The sequence below is a fragment of the Scleropages formosus genome, chromosome 2, assembly GCF_900964775.1.
Source record: "Scleropages formosus chromosome 2, fSclFor1.1, whole genome shotgun sequence".
In the NCBI taxonomy this organism is placed as follows: Eukaryota; Metazoa; Chordata; class Actinopteri; order Osteoglossiformes; family Osteoglossidae; genus Scleropages; species Scleropages formosus.
Window position 1 is genome coordinate 16,474,757 of NC_041807.1, and position 21,727 is coordinate 16,496,483.

At 45.1% G+C, this 21,727-nt stretch overlaps 1 protein-coding gene across 1 annotated transcript in view; it reads right to left on the bottom strand.

The window, feature by feature from the left end:
- Positions 1 to 5,154: 5,154 nt before the first annotated feature.
- The window catches only part of LOC108931533 (plexin-B2-like), a 79,947-nt gene continuing 63,374 nt past the window's right edge, over positions 5,155 to 21,727 (bottom strand). Inside the window, exons 7-36 of the mRNA XM_029259113.1 lie at positions 20,322 to 20,478; positions 20,086 to 20,197; positions 19,315 to 19,423; positions 19,118 to 19,219; positions 18,832 to 18,924; positions 17,619 to 17,706; positions 17,271 to 17,434; positions 16,466 to 16,614; positions 16,261 to 16,366; positions 15,947 to 16,083; positions 15,555 to 15,737; positions 14,992 to 15,100; positions 14,565 to 14,774; positions 14,109 to 14,282; positions 13,795 to 13,931; positions 13,472 to 13,572; positions 13,093 to 13,322; positions 12,610 to 12,791; positions 12,410 to 12,476; positions 12,048 to 12,194; positions 11,631 to 11,787; positions 11,345 to 11,445; positions 11,098 to 11,182; positions 10,862 to 11,013; positions 10,378 to 10,535; positions 9,457 to 9,604; positions 9,256 to 9,320; positions 9,060 to 9,135; positions 8,806 to 8,880; positions 5,155 to 8,693 (exon numbers count right to left, since the gene is read on the bottom strand). Coding sequence (XP_029114946.1) covers positions 8,589 to 8,693; positions 8,806 to 8,880; positions 9,060 to 9,135; positions 9,256 to 9,320; positions 9,457 to 9,604; positions 10,378 to 10,535; positions 10,862 to 11,013; positions 11,098 to 11,182; positions 11,345 to 11,445; positions 11,631 to 11,787; positions 12,048 to 12,194; positions 12,410 to 12,476; positions 12,610 to 12,791; positions 13,093 to 13,322; positions 13,472 to 13,572; positions 13,795 to 13,931; positions 14,109 to 14,282; positions 14,565 to 14,774; positions 14,992 to 15,100; positions 15,555 to 15,737; positions 15,947 to 16,083; positions 16,261 to 16,366; positions 16,466 to 16,614; positions 17,271 to 17,434; positions 17,619 to 17,706; positions 18,832 to 18,924; positions 19,118 to 19,219; positions 19,315 to 19,423; positions 20,086 to 20,197; positions 20,322 to 20,478 — 3,879 coding nt within the window. The 3' untranslated portion in view covers positions 5,155 to 8,588. The remainder of the gene's footprint in view (positions 8,694 to 8,805; positions 8,881 to 9,059; positions 9,136 to 9,255; positions 9,321 to 9,456; positions 9,605 to 10,377; positions 10,536 to 10,861; positions 11,014 to 11,097; positions 11,183 to 11,344; positions 11,446 to 11,630; positions 11,788 to 12,047; positions 12,195 to 12,409; positions 12,477 to 12,609; positions 12,792 to 13,092; positions 13,323 to 13,471; positions 13,573 to 13,794; positions 13,932 to 14,108; positions 14,283 to 14,564; positions 14,775 to 14,991; positions 15,101 to 15,554; positions 15,738 to 15,946; positions 16,084 to 16,260; positions 16,367 to 16,465; positions 16,615 to 17,270; positions 17,435 to 17,618; positions 17,707 to 18,831; positions 18,925 to 19,117; positions 19,220 to 19,314; positions 19,424 to 20,085; positions 20,198 to 20,321; positions 20,479 to 21,727) is intronic.

Here is a 21,727-nt window from a genome sequence, read left to right on the forward strand (position 1 = left end):
CGGTAGGCCCAGGCATTTATGAGGGTGTGCTGGGAACGACTGTCAGAGGACCTTGTCTGGAATGATTTTAACTCGCACCTCTGGGAGAGCTTCTTCCATGTCCTGGAGGAGGTACGGGACATGGAGTCCGAATGGACCCTGTTCAAAACCTCCATTGTGGAAGCAGCCAGGCGCAACTGTGGCCAAAAGCTTGTTGGTGCCAGTCAGGCCGGCACCCCAAGAACCCGCTGGTGGACACCAGCGGTGAGGGATGGCATCAAGCTGAAGAAGGAGGCCTTTAGGGCCTGGTTGGCTCTGGGGACTCCTGACTCAGTAGACAGGTACTGACAGGCAAAAAGGCAGCAGCAGCTCTGGTTGCAGAAGCAAAATCCAGGGCATGGGAGGAGTTTGGAGAGGCTATGAAAAATGACTATCGGTCAGCTTCAAAGAGGTTCTGGAGAACCATCCGGCGGCTCAGGAGGGTTCGGAGGACCTTCGCTCAGGCTGTGCTTAGCAAGGATGGAGAAACACTGACCTCTGATGAGGACATTGTCAGGAGGTGGAAGGAGCACTTTGAGGAACTCTTAAACCCGAGTGATATGCCTCCCTTACAGGAGTCAGGGCCAGAGGCTTTTGGGCTGTCAGGGTCCATTTCCCTGGTGGAATACACTGAGGTAGTTGATGAGCTCCACGGTGGCAAAGCACCAGGGGTGGATGAGATTCGCCCGGAATTGCTTAAGGTCCTGGATGTTGCAGGGCTGTCATGGTTGACATGCCTCTGCAATGTTGCATGGACCTCGAGGACAGTGCTTTTGGATTGGCAAACTGGGGTGGTGGCCCCTATCTTTAAGAAAGGGGATTGGAGAGTGTGTGCCAACTATCGGGGTATCACAGTTCTCAGCCTTCCTGGGAAAGTCTATGCCAGGGTGCTGGAAAGGAGGCTCCGGCCAATAGTTGAACCTCGGATTGAAGAGGAACAATGCAGATTCCGTCCTCAACATGGAACGGCGGACCAGCTTTTTACCCTCTCACAGATAATTGAAGGGGCAAGGGAGTTCGCTCATCCAGTCTACATGTGTTTTATGGACTTGGAGAAGGCTTACGACTGGGTTCCCCAGGAAATTCTGTGGGAGGTGCTTAGGGAGTATGGTGTACTAGGGCCACTACTGCGGGCCGTTCAGTCTCTGTACACACGGAGCGAAAGCTGTGTCCGCATACTCGGCATTAAGTGAAGCCCATTCAATGTGGGTGTTGGACTCCATGATTGTGCCTTATCTCCGCTCCTGTTTGTGGTCTTCATGGACAGGATATCAAGGCGCAGTTGAGGTCAGGAGGGCATTCTGTGTGGGAGTCGAAAGGTGACATCTCTGCTTTTTGCGGATGATGTTGTCCTTTTGGCACCATCACATGGTTGCCTCCAACACGCACTGGAACGGTTTGCACTCGAGTGTGAAGCGGTTGGGATGAGGATCAGCACCTCAAAGTCTGAGTCCATGGTTCTCTCACGGAAAAGGATGGCATGCCCCCTCCAGGTAAAGGGAGAGAATTTGCCCCAGGTGGAGGAGTTTAAGTATCTTGGAGTCTTGTTCACGAGTGAGGGGAGAAGGGAGTGTAAGATCGGCCGCAGACTGGGAGCAGCAGCAGCAGTAATGTGGTCGCTGTACTGGACTGTAGTGGTGAAGAAGGAGCTGAGCCACATTAAAACCACTGACAGGCGACGTAAATAATATTGATTATCTTGTTACAATGACACTGGTCAAGAGGTGGGATATATTAAGCAGCAAGTGAACAGTCACTTCTTGAATTTGATGTGTTGGAAGCAGGAAAAATGGGCAAGTGTAAGGATGTGGGAAAGGGCCAAATTGCGATGGCTAGACGACCGGGTCAGAACATCTCCAAAACAGCAGCTCTTGTGGGATGCTCCCGGTATGCAGTTGCTAGTACCTACCAAAAGTGGTCCAAGGAAGGACGACCGGTGAACCGGCGACAGGGTCATGGGCGCCCAAGGCTCACTGATGCGTATGGGGAGCGAAGGCTAGTCTGTCTCGTCTGATCCCAGAGAAGAGCTAGTGTAGCACAAACTGCTGAAAACCTTAATGTTGGCCATGATAGAAAGGTGTCAGAACACAGTGCATCGCAGCGTGCTGTGTATGGATCTGTGTAGCAGCAGACCGGTCAGAGTGCCCATGCTGACCCCTGTCCATCGTCAAAAGCGCCTACAATGGGCATGTGGGCATCAGAACTGGACCATGGAGCAATGGAAGAAGGTGGCCTGATCTGATGACTCAGGTTTTCTTTTAGATCATGTGGACGGCCAGGTGCGTGTGCATCGCTTACCTGGGGATGCAGCAGGATGTAATATGGGAAGAAGGCAAGCCAGCGGAGGCAATGTTCTGCTGGGAAACCCTGGGTCCTGGCATTCATGCGGATGCCTCTTTCAGCAGGATAATGCACCCTGCCACACTACAAAAATTGTTCAGGAATGGTTTGAGGAACATGACAAAGAATTTAAGGTGTTGAATTGGTCTCCAAATTCCCCAGATCGAGCATTTGTGAGATGTGCCGGGAAAACAAGTCCGATCCATGGAGGCCCGACCTCGCAACTTACAGGACTTAAAGGATTTTGTGCTAATGCCTTGGTGCCAGATATCATAGGACACCTTCATAGGTGTGTGTGTTTGTGTATATAAAGGTGGTCCATGACTTACATTTGGGTTACGTTCCCCAAAACCCATCATAACGTCGAAAATATTGTAAGTAAGTCAAAAATGCATTTAATACACACCTCTCTCTGCTTGACAGACTGGGAGATGCGGATCGCTGCCCCTGCCCAGCGCTGCGAGAGAGTATCGCACTGCATATCGCTTGGCCGGGAAAAAATCAAAATTGAAGTATGGTTTCCACTGAATGTCGATCGCCAGCTCTCCATCATAAAGCCAAAAAAATCATAAGTCGAACCATTGTAAATCAGGGACCACCTGTGTTTGTCTATATATATATATATATATATCTAAGGCTGTGATGAGCAATAATTTCACACTCTTAAGAGAAACAAAACACAGGAGCAGCCATTTTAGCAGCACAGAGCCAGACAAATACACTTAAACCTAGAAAAATTGTCAGCCCTGCCAGCTGGTTCCTGATTTTGATAACTGCAGATGAAGCATGTCACCATATGTTTATAGTTTACTGTGGTTTATCAATTCACCATCATTTAGCTTTGATCAGGCTTGAAGGTGGAATGTTTACAGCCAAATCCTCTATAGGGACTGGATAATTGATCCAATTAAACATCAACGGTTAAACCTCAAGGTCAGGTAAACAGCATGGAGACAAAAATATCCAAAGGGTGATATATTTCAGCACAGGGCAGTCAGAGAAATAGCCTACAGGAGTGTAAATTGTTTCCAAGAATCCAAAACACTGAGATGCAGAGGGAACCCAGCAATCGTACGTTATAATTTGCTGTCTGTGTGACATAATTGGGGGTTTGCATAAATATGTCGCGCTATGGTACATGCTAGGCAGCGGTTCTGGGTGTTCATTAAAAATTACAATTCTAATTAGTATAATGCAAGGGAAGACTGTATTTCACGAACAAAGCAGTCATTACGTATATCAAAAAGAGTTGTGCAAATTGCATGGTAAACAAAAGCGGTCGTTTTGTGAATGAGAATTGCCTTGATGTATCTTAAAGTACCATGGTACTCCCACACACCACTGTGATGTTCCCTTCAAATGAATTTGCTGCATCTGCTTCCCTCAGATTTGAGGTTCAAATTCCAGAATCGAGCGGTACGGTAACGGATTGCGTGTTATCCTCGAGTAAAATGCGGAATAGCAGACAGCGGATTGCGAACGGTGGTCTGCGTACGTTGGGCTCCTTTCTTCCAAACACCGGCCTGTACGTAAATGTGCTGATGGGTACAACGGTACCTCATCTCATGTAGAGATATGGAGAAACATACTTTGTAATTGGAAATCTAAATTAACCTACAGGTGTAATACTTTCACTGAGGGCAGCAACTGGCGTAGTGGTTTGAGCCACCAACCTTCGGCCGTGGAGGAGCCAGGTTTGAATCCCACCTCCTGCCAGAGTACCCTTGAGCAAGGTATTTACCGTGACTTGCTCCAGTAAAAATTACCCAGTTGCATAAATGCATAAAATACCGTAAGTTGTAAAAAGCACCACGTAACTGTAGTTAACGTGAAAGAGCCTTTTTGTTTCATGTGTTTAAGGACCTCATGTCCTATAAACATCTCCAAGTAGCTTTCCCTTTTAAATTTCAAATGATTTGTCAGCCTGCGATGACTCATACAGAATACATCCCCGTAAGGCCTTCATGGAAATCTATATCCTTGCCCAAAGGAGGAACCGGCTCTCGATCCACGAAGGCCCCCCATCAAGGACGTTCACACAAGGTGGCTGTTGTGTCCTTGAGGCACACGTGCTCTCCCCCGGCCCCAACCCTAGACAGCTGCCATCAAAGAAGCGTCTCATCAGGAGGCGTGCAAATACCGTCTGATGCTTGGGCGACGGAAACTTGCCGAGCGACACACTGCTGTGCACAGGTGCGGCGAGAGTGAGCGAGTGAGGGAGGGAGACGGGCAGGCAGAGAGGGGACGGTTAAAGAGAGAGACAAGCTATGGAAGGGGCAATGGAGAGATCACGCACACGGGTTTAATATTCATTCTAAACCACCTTTTTCCCCCACCCCCTAACTCCTCAAAACTTAACACAGACCATTTGCACCTTTACCCTACCTCCAAAGTCACAGCTTCATGGTCCCAACTTCCCTCCAAGTGTGTGGTGAATCCTTGGCAAAAAAAGCAAGACAGCTCGGTGAGGTATGACAAGTTGGGATTTCGATAATGGAATTTAATTATTCTTGCTTCGCAGTCGCCCTTGAAGTCAATTTCTGCGTGCATATCTTGCGTTAATCACGCGGCGTGTTTATAGCGGAGGCTCTCTGGGAGTCAGGGAATTCTTTGATATCCTCCTCCCATGCTCCGAGGTTTGTTAGGAAACGAGACAAGAGGCAATCCTTCTTTCATCTTATTTATTTATTTATTTTTAGAAGCTGTTAGTGATTTAATGAGAATATTTCTTTACAGAGCTTCTCGACCATCGCTGGAGGTCTTAAAAGATATGAAATAGTTTACATTAAAATATCCTTTTTTTTTTTTTTTTTTTTAAACTAAGATTCCCCAAATGATGCAGTGAAAATACAAAACGTCGGTCAGTAAGACTCGGCGATGGCTTGGAGCCGTTGGCTGTCGGGTTGAGGGTCACTTGTGTGGGCAGATCATGGAGAAAAGCGGATGGATGCGCAGCCCCCGAGGAGGAGGGCAGGTAAGACAGCGCAGGTCATCCTCCACAGGTGAATCACCCTCGTCCGCAAGCCGAGCGCAGCCCAGGGAACTCGGTCCGGAAGTAATTACGGAGAGAAATGACAAAGAGAGTGCAGCGCCTAATGAGCTTCTTCAGGAAGTTCACCCCCGGTTGCCACGACTGGTCTGAAGATGTACTGCCCCCACTTTTTAATTATTTATTTGTTTCACACTCACAAGAACAAGAAAATCTCGACAACAGCACAACAAATCTAGCCCTGGGTATTGAATGCATAGGCTCACACAACTGGAATACAGGGACAGAAACTGCAACAAGTTTTACAATCACTATATGTCAGGGAAATTTTTAAAATTAAAAAAAAAAAAAAAAAAAACTGCACAGCAGTAAGAGGTCATTGCCGAGTACAGGTACACATCTCATACATTTTTTCCCCACGCATACAGAGGAACGGCGTGTCAAACAAAATTCTACTCATTTTTCCCCCCCAACAGTTGAGGAGGAAAAATAACGTTGGGACAATTTGCACTTTTCGATAATCTAATTTTTTTTTTTTTTTTTCCTTTTTGAATTGTTGCCTTAGCCTTTGAATCCATAAGAAGCCGAAGTCACAGACATCCGGAACCGAGTCACACCTCACAATGTAGAAAAGTGTTCAGGCAGGTGGTTCGACACACTCATATTGGCACGTGAACGCTGCTGCGGAGGCGGCTGGCCGAGCGCTCGTCGCGCAAGGCGAACGCTTTGCGCTGCCGGACCCCCGGTAGCACAAATAAAGAAAACAGCATCTCCACAAACACAGAGTATCGTTAAGGCACGTTTGGCTACAAAAAAAAGGCAGAAAGCTTTGTACTGCGCTATCAGCACTGGGCTTACAGGTAAAGGGCTGAAATCTGTGGTCAGATGTGAAAATGGGGGGGGGGGGGGGGGGTGTCCGCAGAGTGAGGTGCCTCTTATGACAGTATGGATAACTGTGAGATGTGCTCTCCCACGCTGCAGTGCTGTTTTCTGCACAACCCCCCCTGTGCAGGGGGATAAGAACAAGAAGGCCCAGTAAGCAAGGAAATGAGCACGTTGGTCACTGGTGGTCCAATAAACAGATCCCCGACCCTTAACTTTATACAGCACCTCGTTTTAAAACCGAGGTCCCATCCTTCCCATCACAGAACAACTGGAGCGCATTCACGAGGCACAAATATCTGACGTATCAAAAATAAAAATGTTGATTAATGCCAGCGTAATTATTTCACGATGAAAAATATTTGGCATTCTGCGGAAAAGTTCCATAAGGTTCAGAGCAGGATTTGCCGAGCAGTGATTAGAAAAACAGTTCATTTCCAGTGCTGATAGCCTAAAGGAGTGACAGCTTTGCTGTAAATGATTTTAAAAAAAAGTACCGTTCTACTCAGTATCAATGTTACTGACATGTAATCATTCCTTGATATTACAGTGGTGCATTGTCCTCTTTGGAGACAAAGCGCAGTTCATGACAAAAGAGTCAATATCACTGAGCGTAAACCACCGCGAAATATCAGGCAGGACTAGAGAAAATTAATACATCATATGTTCAGGTTGCCGCTTCAAAAGAATAGAATAAATGGAAACGATTATGTTCAATTGATACAATCAGGAGTGCATCCAAAGGATACGCTGTGTGTGTGTGTGTGTGTGTGTGTGTGTGTGTGTGTGTGTGTGCGTACATACAGTATACAAAAGACACATACACACAAAATCATAATTATACAACTTTGAAAGTACAGGAAAAGCACAATGCACACTTGGGCTGTTCTGCAATTTTGTACATTTAAATAAGCGAACCGATTCAAACTTCGAAAGTTACAATGAGATTTCTAATTTGTTTTGGCAGATATAGCGTAACATACTGCCAATACACTTAAGGCCAAATGTAAGTAATGCGCTTATCAACATACACTGATTAAACGGCGGAATTAATTGTAAAAGCAAATGACGTACAATCATTTTGGTATGGAAATAAAATGACACCTGATACTTTAGCCTTGTGCTTTAGCAACCGTTAGGTCTTTAAGATACGATGAGTCGATGCTAAGGCTAGAAACGGAGAAAAAGGCTGAGATAGCAGAGAGGTTACACAGATTGAGATAATCAGCACTTGTACACCCTTCACTGCATGTTCTAGATCTTTGATCTAAGCAATATAACTTGGTCCACAAAGATGATCCACCAGAAGAGTACAAAAGATATTTTTAAAAACTAATAAAACAAGATGTGCTCTTGATTTTAGTATTTTAGGCATTATACAATGGGGCGAGAGAAAGCAGAATTTCCTATCCATGCCTGGTCTCTCTAAGACCAGAACAACACAGATGCTTTCGAAACTTGCATTTGTACAGCAGGCACACAGAACAATAAACTGAATTACTAAAAAAAAGGACAATACACGGAATGAACGAAAATCGATACGTTTAAAGAAAATAGCATTGACCACTAGTCAGCTACACTTCAGTCTTGCAGTCTTGTCAATACACAAAGCACGCCCCGTCCTGCAATAACCCAGCGGGAAAAATCCCCATGGCAGTGGAGTTTCGGATGATGTCAAACTCTCCCCCCCGCTGTCATGCTCACGGGTCCCCTGTATGCACTTTTAGAAATACAATCAAAACTAAAATGGCTGTCAATTTAAAAAGTTAATTTCCTCTTATAAAGCTTTCTGGATAAAGAATGCACAATAAAAAATATATATAATACTATTCTTAAACTTTTCTACACAGGAAGAAATTGAACATCTGATTATCGATAAAGCCTGCAATTAAGGAAGGGCTTATTTCAAAGGCTGGGCTGCAATGGTCACATGTCCCGTCGTTGAGAACGTCTGGCGTGGCGTCTCCCGCAGATCCCTCGGCCCCTCGGCGCGCGTCGCGTGATCTGGACTAGCACGGGGAGGGGGACCGACTCCGAGAACCATCAGCCATCTTCAGCTTGGCACGGCACAGTGTGCTTTTATAGGCAGGATGTAAGTCTTAGTATTAGTGGATGACCCTCTTTATTCTCAGTTCGCTTTGGTCCGGAGGAGGGTTCTCTGGCCCAGCTGAAGGGTACCTGACGCCGTTTCAGACACACCAAACGTTCACTTAAGCTGGGGGGTTTCCTCGGAACAGCCCCATTCCTTCCCTTCCCCACTTCTTCTCCATTCCACTCAGGACTCAGGCCATATGAAATAAACCCCGCATCAATTTCCGGCCCCACAGTACCAAAACTGGCCCCTGCCCTTCTACAGAGGTTAGAGATCGGTCACTTTGTTCTCCAGTGCAGCCGCTATCTGCTGCAGCCTCAAGGTGAGCTGTTTATTCTGGGCAGCGGGGTCCTCGTCTAAGGAGGTGATGATCTGGAAGGAAGGCAGGCAGAGATTCCATTAGTGAAGACACACAGCGTCGTGTTCAGCCTCAGATCCTCGTGTTCATACGTGTCTGACAGGAAAGGGAGAGCGAGTCACATACCACATCATAGTATTTGCTTGCATACTGGTATAGCTGATGCAGAGCCACTTGGGTGTTGAGTTTGTCTGTGTGAGACTGCGAGACAAGAAACAAACTTGAAGCGAGGAACTTCTAGCACTGATCGAAATCAGCCATAGCAGCCATATCTACACCCCCTTCGAAGGTGAGATCTTCTGGCTCCTCACTGTGTCCACATAAGACACAAGATCACAACCTCACACAAGTACAAGGGCAAGAGCAGAGGACACACTGACCCGTGACACCTCCGCTAAGTGGGTGTTCATATCCTGGTCGCTGACGGGCACCATCTGCCTGATGCCCTTGTAGTAACTATAGACAAAGACAAGCCAAGACAGGTCATCTTGATCAATATTTGATCAAAAGCACAAGGATTTTTGCAGGTGGTAGGAAACGGTGAGATTACCAAGCGGTAGCCCTGACAATACTTACTCGTCCACCATCTTCTTGTATGTGGAGATTTCCTTTGCATAGAGTAATTTGTTACTTGGGGAATCCTGCAAGAGATAAAGCCAAAGGAAAACGGTTACAGAGGGATTATGGGCTGGAGAAAACAATGAAGTCCTAGCTCATAGATCCTTTGCTTGGCTTAACATCGACAAAGGCGTAACGTCGAAGCACTCCCGGGCTCACCCGGCTCAACTTGTGCTCGCTCTTGGTGCAAGCGTCCATGAAGGTCTGGGCAATAACTGACAAGGAAGCATCCACCACTTCGTTCACATGAACGTCGAAGATGAAGTGGGGGTTCTTCAGGATGTTCACCCAGAACCTCAAAGGTAAGCTGTGGAGACACAAACCTTTTCAAGAAACACACACTGGCACTGTCACTCATACTCAATCCATGCAGATATAACTGTGGCCTCATCTTTAACCGTGTTTCTGGATGTTATTTCTGTTTTCAGCCCTCATATGTCCCATTGAATATTCCCACAATTAATCAGAGTTAGAATCTGGCTGTGATTCACTTTGCCTTATCAACCGAGTACCGAGGCACACGATACAGTGATCATACAAATCCATTATTATGTTGCAGATTAATTTTAAAAGTGCAGGAAATAGATTCTTCCCCCCCACATTTATTTAAGAGTTGAGGCATCTGAGCCAAGTAAGTTTGGAATTCATCTCTGATTTAGTACCATGAGAGATGTTCCAAACAAATGAACAAAAAAAAAAAAAAAAAGTGGATTTAATAAATTAGCAGGGGACATAATTATGCTGTCTGTTCAGCAGTACAACACATATGCATATTTAATAGCAAACAAATTCATCAGTAAGCCAAAAGTGTTATAATTACACTGTTCATCACTCATGCTCACAATACCAACATTTCCAGTCTATGCCCCCAGAAGAGCCCGTCAATCAAAAACAAATGTATACGACGCAGACGGTTTACCGCGGTATAAATTCCACATCAGCGTATCCAGTGTGTACGGAGCTCTCAGTGGGAATTTTAAATGAAAAGTACACTCTGAAGCATTTGTCTCTGAAAACTGACAGCTCCAGCGCCGCTCTCTCGGGAATTCTCTCTGCCAGACACGGGCAAGAGCGCGCTACCTGTTGGTCTTCCAGATGTGAATGGTCTCGTCATCCACGTTGTCGTGCTTCTGTGCCTGCTCGTCCAGGAAGTCAAAAAAATACTTGACTGCTGGTGGCACAACGGACGAACAGAGGACGCTGCGGAAGAAGTCGTCCACAAACTGTTGCAGGGTGCCCTGAAACAAACACATTTGCGCATACATAAGCAGGTGCAGGCCAGGAGGAGCCACCGTTTTCAAAGACATATTAATCCTGCATTTCTGTCATGAAATCTGATAAATATACAGTATGATATCCAAATACTACTCCAAATATTTTGCTTTGCATTCCAAATACACATTTTATTATTAGAAATATCTTTTACATATTCAGGCCTAGAATTTGCAAGTATGATTGGATTCTTAGCAATGCACAACCAAATTGCTGCATACTAATGTATTGTAAGCTTCACCAGCCCAGTGTATTTAGCATTCTAATTGCAGCAGGTTATTAACAAACCAACCTTGACAGACAGCAACCGCGTCAAATAAAGCTCCGTGATGGCTTTGGTCATCGACTTGTCCTTCATGCTGCCCCTCTTGGATTTGACCTCATCCAGCTCCTCTGCCGGCCGCACCAGGTGGAACACCTTGTCGTCTTCAAGCAGAGCGTTTCCTGGAGGAGTAGGCAGAGTACAGCTGTCAGCGAGAGCATGGAAACACTACGGAAGGCCAGAAGTAGTACAGGAGCACCACTCACTCTCTTCATGACTGTCCTGGTGCTGGTCATAAGACTGCAGAGGGTGCAGGACCCTAGACAGGACGAGCGTGGCGTTGTCTCGCACCTGAAACACAAGAACTGCGTTCAGCCCGAGCTGAATGCAATCTGACAGATTTCAGGTCAGGAGCAGACACGGCATAGACATACAGTCACCGCGTAGGGGACAAGCCGTGACTCAACCCGTGCCGTTAGAAGCGATGCGTCCATTTCTTAAGCTGTAACTCACGTTATAGTGGGCCAAAGTGTTCATGCGCTTCCATCTGCCCTCCTTTTGCGATGTCAAGTCAAGGTCTGACAGAATCTGCCCAGTGGATCCAGGACGCCATTCTAGGGTGCAGAAAGACTATTTCAACATTCATTTTATACCCCAATCATATGCAGACTGATGCAATCCAACCAAGGAAACCCTTGCCCATAAAACATAATCAATGTCATAGCTACTTCAGTAATAAACAATTCAGGTCATGAATCGTTATATTACGCAACTGCGCTCCAGCTCATATGATCCTTACCGAGAGTGACGCTTTCCACCTTGGGCCTCTGAGAATAGGGCAGATTTTTGTACACTTGCTCGATGATCTTCTCCTTCACTTGGGAGACGGTGTCACAGTTGAGTACTTTGACCAAAGTGACATCTGGCCCCTCCCCGTGAACGAGGACCTGCAGAGTCTAAAGCAGAAAGGGTGGTTAACACTTGGCATTCTGTGCATCCATCCAGTTCCCACACTGTAGATTTAACTTGTATCTTCAAAAACTGTCTTGGATCACAAGGATTATGCTGATCACATAAAGTCCTTTTGTCCACCGGTATTGCCTTCTATTCATTTCTTGGAGTTCATTAGGCACCACAGATAATCCTTTCGAAAGGAACCATTCATACCCGTAGCGATCGCTGACGTGCTATCGGGTTCAGCCTACATATCGCTCACCAGCGTACAGTACTCCACGTCGTCCCCCAGCAGGCCAGTGTCGTTCAGCGTGTACTTGGCTTTCTTCACGACAGCATCCACTGGGCCTTTCTCCACCTGGTGCTTGATGGCTTTGAACAGCTTGTACAAAGGCTCTCCTGCCGAGTCCTGCCCACACAGCAACCCGGCACAAATGGAGAGAGTGCATTTACCATGCTGGTCACAAGAATTCACTAACAAGCTTCTTTCAAAATGAAACCGTTCCCTGTCACTAAAGCAAAAACCTCCATTTTGTTGAACCAAAGATCTGAACCAGTAGAAAATAAGAAAAATCCACACAGTGGAATTGAATGAAATTAATTTTGTGTCATAAAACATGATACCTTCAGGAACTGATAGAGACAGATAGACATCCAGTTGCACAGCATTCTCTCCACCACTGTCTCTGACCTACAGGTAAAAGGAGGCAAAATCGCTTTTTTAAAGTGGATGGGACAAGATCACCTTTTTTATAATAATAATAATAATAAAAAAAGGGCCATTCTGAGACACCTTAAAGGTATGCTGATCCCATACACCTCACCTGCGCAGCATGAGCTTGGGGTTCTTGCTTTGGACATACTGTTCCATGAGTTCTAGTAGGAGTGTCCTCATGATGTCTGTATAGTACTCCAACTTCCCGTGAAGCGCCACCGTCAGCAGAGATGCAAAGTAGCCCCTTGACCGGGCATTGAAGTCAGGACGCCCCTCTAAGGTGCGGATGAACTGACAAAGGCAGAAACTGCTACTCAAAAAATTGCTGTGCATCTCGTATATCATTCTAAATTGTCTACTATACAGGCTGGAAAAGACATAAAATCGGTCTTAATTTTTATGCTGTGAAAGCCAGTCAGATTTATGATGATTATATTAATTTCACATTAAAAAACAACTGAAGCAGCAGAAGAACAGATGGGAAGAGAAACAAATATGCAATTTTTAGGGACTTGCAACAATAAGGAAAGGTTCTGCGACCTGCACTGATAAGGAACAGGATTGGGACCAGGCAGGTGATGTTAGGACCTACATTGATAAGGAAAGGCTTGCTATTTAGCAGGTTGGAGAACTGGTTGAGGGCCTGCGTTACTGTGGCCCTCCTCGCCTCAGGAATGTCCAGCTTGCCGGTGATCATCACGTCATTGGCGCCGTCCTTGGAAGGCAGGAAGAAAACGCGGTCTGTGTAGGTCTTGTAGTCCAGGAAGGGGATGCGGGCCTCACTGAGGTCACTGGTGTGGTCCTCCATTTCAATCATGAGGTCTGAAAGGGTTTGGGAATAAAGTTTTACATGCACTATACAGGGGACACGTTCTGGCTAAATTGTGCAGCTGTAGATAAAAGGGCTCTTGCAAGTGGTAAGAGCCAGAGTAAAGCCTGCAGATGAGCGGAATATGAATTATGGAAAAGACCTGTGAACTCTTTCTTGCAGCGGTCACGAACACTCTCCTCCAGGTTCTCGAGCTGGTGCTTTACTTTCTCATATTCTCTCTCAGCTTGCTGGCTCTTCCTCCTGTGCACACACATGGAAACGATCAAATTACAAAACTGCCTCGAAAGACGAAGCAATAAAATTCATACACTGAGTAATCTGCATAGGTGTTATGTAACTATCTACTCACTTAGGGCAAAAAGTAAAACGATCCATGTTTAACTCTGGCTGTTTTCAGACATACAAGCAGCAATACTACAAGTTTGGAATCCATGCTCCGAGGTTTAGAATGAAGTTACTTACCTGTAGCAGTACACTGAGACTATGATTATCACCACCATTGGGGCGATCACTGCAGGAATTATGATGTCCAGGGGAGCCTCAGTCTTCTTTTCATACTCCACTGAGCCTACAATCCACTGCCCATGGCCAAACTTAATCTGAAGATGACAAAAAGCATAAACAATAGAGTTGGAGAGTTGGAGCAGAATTAAATCGCAGGCATTCAGCCAGCTCCACTAAAGCTGTAGTTTTATTTAGCAAGTTCAATAAAGCAGAGTAGCCTTTTCTTCTCTTCAAGCTTAAATCCAGGAACCCTTGTCTGCACAGCGCCTTACCTTAAGTTCCAACAAATCTGAGTTTGTGTCTCTCTTGGGCCTCTTGAAGTGAGATGATGGTTGGGTCCAGTCCAGGAAGAGCTTGTCGTCCTGTAAGGTGCTGACCACACAGGAGACATCTCCCACGAAGGCTTCTGCTTCTTGGGCAGTCATTGCTTTGGCGAAACCTTTGCCCTTGGGTGTGAGAGACAAGAAGATGGCTTAACAACACTGTTCTGAGTTAACTGCAAAAGCTTTAATACTGAGAAAGAGCATTTATTTTATTTCAGAAATACTGTATCAATTAGGTTTTATCAACAAAACTGGGGAAATTACATCACCACCAGCTGTTACTTTTCTCAACTGCAATTTTACATGTTAAAACAGACAACGAAAACAGTATGCAAACATCTGGTGAGTATAGAACAATTCTGTAGGAATTACTCCTAAATAATGCCAAGAGAAGATGATATTTACAGTAACAGATATGATGGTGTTCTCTGAAACAATCCTTTTCTGGTTCTCTTCGAATGTAGGATCCGGATGGTAGTCGAAAGGCTTGAGCTCAAGCTCAATGTTGTCCATGATGATGAATGCCCTGAGAGACGCTATCCCATCGGTCACTTTCACCGTCGGGGAGGAGAACTGCATTACTGTGTCATTTTTGCCTTTTACCTCCACTTCAAACTGCAAGGGAAGGATCAGACTTTGAGAGACACCAGATTGGAGTCCATGGCTCCTACCTGACCCACAACAAATCTATACAAACACATTAAAATACTGGTTGAATGCTGGTGCTATGTGCTCCAATACTTAAACACCCTACTGCTCCAAAAGGCAGAGAAGACAGGCATTACATGCTGGAAGTGGTCTTTTTGCAAGAAGTCTTTCATTGGACACAAACCTTCAGTGGACTGGTGACGCCTGACTGCTCGCTTGAGGACACCACTTTCATGGCGGCATTCTGGATGAGGTCAAACCCGGTGCCGATGATAAAAATCTTCCGCCCCCCGCTGAAATTAGCACAACGCTGACGTCACCTTAAATCTGTACACTATGATCAACAAAGACCAGCATTCTTCTCAAGGATTTGACATGTATACAAATATAACACTTCAATGTTTAACTGCATAGGTAAGCATGGGAAGTTGAACCCAAAGCAACCATTGCGTCATATGCAGCTGGCACAAAGCAAGGAGGTGAGCTAAGGTGAGAAAATGCCATCAGTTACACCTATTTGTTCATCACCTAGTGATGAGTGATCTTTACAATCTATTGAAAACATTAGGGGCCCTTGGGAGGAGATGTCACACAATAAGGTTTATTACAGTGTGTTACATTTCCTGCTCAGTCCAGACATATGGGAATGTGGTCCATTACTGGCATAATGCTTCAAAAAGATTACATATTGTGTAGTCCTCTCACTCTCACAGTAAGATGGGAGAAAGTAGTAGAGGATAGACTCACCATACAAAACTTGTTTCTGGATAGTGGTGATCTAGTTTGGGATTCTCAAAGAACCTGAAGGGCGTAGGCACATCTTTCGTGGTGTTCTTCCCGTACCTCACTGTCACTGTCAGGTTATCAGAGGGGACCTTCTGTACCTTGTACTGTCCGGTTTTGCAGGTTATATTTTTCTGGAACGTCTCCCTGTGGATGGCAATGTGCAGTTTGTGGAGGAAATTGTGGGGTTCGGCAAAGAGAGGTGCGGAGATGATAGACATCTCATGTCTCAATGACAGCTCATCGTTTCTCACGACTTCTTTTCAGAAGCAAACTGAAGTGCGCTGCAGAAACTCGGAACTTGGAAGAGCATCGCTAAGGCCTGGCGTGATGTATCCAGGGCACAGAGGACTTACACGATACACACCACCCCGCCGACAGTGATGTTGAGGTCATCCTTGGAACCAGTTTCCAGGTCCGTTCCTGTTATCGTAATAAGAGTTCCTCCCGCCTGCGGGCCACGGTTAGGCTGGACCCTCTCAGGTCTGGGATCCTACAGGTGTTTGGTAGTGAACAAAACCTTCAGTACTTCTTGGAAAGGTGAATCCGCACATCACAGAGTACTTAACAAGGGTAGTGAGAGCAAGTTCCCGACAGACTGACAGCGACTGGGGCGACAACTGATACGGGAACGACGGTATGTTTACATCAGTTTCAGTGACGATCTTACCCTGTATGTGAACACGACACTCGACGTCCCGCTTTTCCCTCCCTTCACCTTCACTTCCACAACCCCTGAATGTTTCTGTTCGACTCCACTGATCTCACAAACCACACTGAAGCAGGAAGAGAAGGAGTGGAAGTTAGAGAAATGCCGCGGCGCAGCCGACGATGTCCGTTTGCAAAACTGCGGGTGACGGGGTGCTCTGCTGTACCTGGTGGACACAGAGTACTTCTCTTCCTGGTGCATGCAGGGCTGTCCAGCCACTGTGATGCTCTCTATGTCCTCTTTCACAATGCCCAGGTTGGAGCCTTTGATGGTTACTGAAATCCCCCCTTTCAGAGGCCCGTACCGAGGTATGATCTGAAAAAAGACCGTTTCCTCTTCAAATACACAGAATGTACAGAACAGGTTATCTGCATTTTGTAACAATTAAGGACCCAGTGGGGGTAAAAATGTTTGTCAGAGTTTCATCCCTTCTTGTTATTATCTTTGGTTAAAAAACAGATGATACACTATACTATCACGCATCATGCTACTTCACTGAGCAAATCCAGAGTCCCTTCACCTTATTTTTTTTTTTTTTTTTTTTAAATAAGTATTTTGTATAAATGATTCTCTGGTAAATTGGTGTATTTGTGAGATGTTTGTTTTGTACATGCACTTTTTATGAGGGGAAAAAAGTCATTAATTCTAATAAAACTATTACTCTCCTGCCCCAAAGGGACAGGTGTGTCACTGACAGAAATAATTAAATTAGTTTTGCTTCGGTAGAAGTAAGTCAAAGCTGGCGTTAGAATTGCCAAAAGTGTTTTTGGTAACAAATAGGATAAAGAATAGTACTGATGGTAGGAAATTAGACACCAAGTGACCTGTTAAACATGAGATCTGGCAGTTTTTAGCTATGACCAAAAGGACATTTATTAATTTGCTTGGATAGATAATAGGACAGGAGGTAATGAACGTGCTATTTGCGTATGATAGAGGGAAAACATGGCGCGGCATCTCTAGAAACTCACATCGGTGATTTCGGGGTTGGGACAGTCGCTCTCCTCGGCACTCCGGCACCTTTTCTGGTACTCGCAGGATTTGGTTTCATCACACCACATACATTTGTATATGGGGTCCGCGCTCTTGCACAGGCTGCAGTCCTCCCGGCCCATAGCGCAGTTGTACAGCGTCACTGGTGGGGGACGGACAGCACCATCAGCGCACATGACACAAATTTCCATCCATTTTTTGACGACTTCCATGCACAAGGTCTCTAACTAAACAGCCAGTTATAAGAATCCGCTCAACTCGTTGTTTTTACCATCCACTTTGGACGGCTGTGGTCCCAACAGTCAACATCTGGCTCTCAGGCCTACCGTTTAGTTTGCTGTCAATCTTCTTATCTGTCTTTGCGTCCTTGATGTAGAAGAGCACGTTGACTGTTTGCGCTTCATCATAGGCAAACTGGTCCCGGGAACAAAAAAGAAGCAATATTAACATTCGGTGCTTGCAAACTACAAAAATTAGGAGAGGTCTGGATATTACGATGAATTATCATCCAGGCATCAACACTTAAATCACATTTATTCAAGTGGGGGCCAGTTGGTGGCATACTGGTTAGAGCTACTGTCTTTGGACCCAAAGGCTGCAGGTTTGAATCCCACCTACTGCTGTGGTACCCTAGAGAAAGGTACTTGCCCTACATTTCTCCAGTAAAACCGCGCAGCTGTATAAATGAGTAAATAACAGTAGGTAGCTTAAATTTTTAAGTCAGTTTGGAGAAATGCGTCAGATAAATTGATAAATGTAATGTTAGTGACACTTCTCGTAAACGACAACATTTAGCCGTTTACACTGATTTACCCAGCTGGGCAATTTTACTGGAAAAATTAAGCTGCTTGCTCACAAGTTCTACAACAGCAGGAGGTGAGATTTGATCCTGGGTCTTTAAGGCTCAGCTATGACCACCGCACCATCCGCTGCCACCACAGCGGGCATCTGCACGCTACTGAAAGTGTTCCATCAGGAATAGTTCCCGACTTCGTGAGTAAACAATTCTTTAAGCAATATAATTTAAACACACCTTTTGATAGATACTGAAAAACAGGAGAGCCAAGCAGTTAATTAAAAATGTAGCTGGAGGGGAACCAAAGTCTCTCATCAAGCACAGTAACCCAAAACATCTGCTGTGTCCATAAGGGGGTGCTACAATATCAAACTACTTTGGTACAACTTTTTTTGCCACAAAAGCCACCGCGTGAGCAGGAGGCCAGGCCCTGAGGGACAGCTGGTGCACTTAGCGACAGCTCAGCTCCCTCCTCCCTCCCTTCCATGCAGGCAACAGAAGGAAGGTGTTCTGGGACACGTTGTGCAGTACAATACACCCCTGGCTGCAGAACACTGATCGCGAAGGAAAAGCTGCAACAGCTGGGACTCTCACACACTTGGTAGTTGCTTTGTGCTTTCACCTGCGCATGTCGAACCCTTACCCGAACACCTAGGAGATGGACTCGGAAGCTGCTCTACAGCATGGCGCGAGTGAAAGTGGGCTCTGAATATCAAGGCAATGAAATTCAGTCCAACACTGACCTTATATCCTTTGAAACTGTAGCTTGAATCTTTCTTAGTGACCATTTCCTCAGTGGGCACCATCAGCTCGGTACCAATCTTGAATTCTCTGCCCTGGAAGAGATAAGGTAGACAAACAGTGGTAAACCAGAGTCCATTACAATCCTTAAGGCAATCTCTACTTTAAAAAAAAAAAAAAAAAAAATTTAAAAAAAAAAGGTGGCAATAAATTATTTCTCGAATAAACGTGTTCTGAACCACAGCAATTATTAGTCAACAGGTAGATATAAAGAAAGAAATCTTTCACCTCGTAAACATGGAGGTTTTCTCCAGTGAACTCGATGGAGGTTTCGTAACCCACAGGAATGAGAGACGGATGAGGATTCTCAAATACCGGGCATTTATTTCCCTGTGAATGTCAAACATGGGGCATTTTTAAATTTTTAAGACACCTGACACAAGGCAGGCAGGAATGGCGAGACGTGCTGCCGCCTCATTTCTTACTTCTTTATGTCTAATAACGGAATTATCCCCGGAGTCATCACTGTCACTGCAGATGAAATCCCGAGTGTTCCACTGGCAGCTCCACTCGCGTTCCACACACGACATGCACCTGTTGGCAAACGCAAACAACCAAGGCAGCAGGATGAGAACATTAATACTGCCTTGACTGGTCTTCTCCTTCCCGAAACCTGTAGCATTAACAGAGACCAATCGTCTAGATTTACATTTTCATTTATTCATTTAGCTGACGCTTTTCTCCAAAGCAAGTTACAATGTTAAGGTACTTACAAATATTTACCCATTTATACAGTTGGGTAATTTTACTGGAGCAATTCAGGGTAAGTACCTTGCTCACAGGTATTACAGGAGTGTAACAGTTGAGATTTGAATCAGCAACCTTTGGATTCAAAGGTAGCAGCTCTAAACTTTACGCTATCAGCTGCTTCATAAAATGGATACAAGGATAGATGGATGAATAGACAGATAGACAGATACATATAGATTTCCCAAAAATAGATATCCCAAAAAACGACTCCAGAATGATTCTCGCCCATGTAATCAAAGCGAAAGACAAAAGCAGAGATTGATTTAGAAGAAGTGTCTTAGACAGGCACATATTCAATTACTGAATCAGTCACGGATCAGAAATTCCCTGGAGTCCTCGATGAAATTTGTGTTAAACTCCAGCCAAGACGTCTGCGGGGAAATATGCGACGGTAGCTACTGGCATGCTGTGACGGGCACCCGCCCCACCCTGACGCCGCCACTCACGGTGTGTTCTCCGCCTTCCTCGTGGCTGCGCTGCAGTTATAAAAGGTGAAGTAGCTGGATGCCAACTCCACCTCGTCATTCACGAAGATCTTCACGGGCACTTGGACGAAGTCTGAAAGCACATGAGTTAGCAACGGGTCGAGCCGCCTGCCAGCAAGACCTCTCGGAGAAAGGTGATTAAAATCTCCAATGACTTTGCTCACCATTGCAGCATGACAGACAGTCGGGAGACTCACCTTTATTTCTGGGAGTGACAGGAATCTCGGTGACTTTCGGCAGATCACAAGTGACAGTTGAGTCACTCATTTGCGCTTCACTTTCAGAATTGCCAAAAATGCATTTCAGACTGTCATCCCCTCCAATGCTGGGGAGAGAAACCACGTTGATGTCAACCTGCAAATAAAGGACACAGGTCAAGGAACTCTGACATGAGATCCAAGAACAAACTGAACGGCAGTCTCACCACAGTAACGCAGTAAAAGATCCAAGTTCATGAAAGTAAAGTTCATATTAACATACCTATTAAATATCTCAAAATCTATCAACTGAACAGCTGGAACTGCAGAATAATTTAGGAATTTCAATGCCAAATAAATTAAGTTAAATGATTAGTAACACTAATTGCTTATTGTCTGTTTGGGCAGCATGGTGGCACAGCGAGTAGCTCTACTGTCTCTCAGCACCTGGGTGGTGTGAGAGAAGATGGGTTCGATCCCTGCTCAGTCTGTGTGGAGTTTGGATGTTCATCCCGTGTCTGTGTGGGTTTCCTCCATGGGCTCTGGTTTCCTCACACACTCCAAATACATGCTGTTCATGTTCACCCATAGTGTGTGAGTGACAGAGTGCGTGTGTTCCACTGATGTATGGATGAGTGACCCATTGCGAGTGGTGTATCTAGCAATGTCGTCACCTTGGTGAATAAGGTGCGTGGGCTGATGACACTACATAGTATCCAGTGTAAGTCACTTTGTAGAAAAAGCATCTGCTAAGTGAATAAATGTAATTGTGAGCCTCCCTGAAGTGATCACATATTTCTTACAAAAAAGAAAACATATGAACAACCTAAAACGGGAAAAATGGTACTTTACAAACCTCCAGTCAATTTAAACAAGTACCCAAGTAACCACATCCTAAAAAAACGCATAAAAAAAAAAGCAAAAGCAAAGCTTACCATCAGCATAGATAGAAAGCACTCGCTTACCATCAGCATAGATAGAAAGGCGGGGGGGGGGCGGGGAGTATGTGCAATAGGATGATGCAAATTCGAAAACTGGAAATGATAGGACACTCATTGTGGGGTACTTCTGCAGAATTTTCCAGTATTTGGCAATGCCTCTTCTCATACATTGAAAAGATGCCTTTGCATGTTTACAACTTGGAATTCCCCCCTTTCCTCCGAGTTACATTTATGCCCTGTATCTTTCTAGGTACATTCGTATTTGTGCCCTTTTTGTTATTAATAGTTAGTCCATTTTATTTATTATTATTGCTTTTAAATCTCTTTATTGGGAGGGATAGGTTTTGTATAAAATGGGGTCATGCATTATGCTTTCTGTATGTACTGGACAATATACAATATATAGGGCTTCCCAGTCGAAAAAACTGAATACATTTAAAAACTACATTAGCTTACCACCTTGGA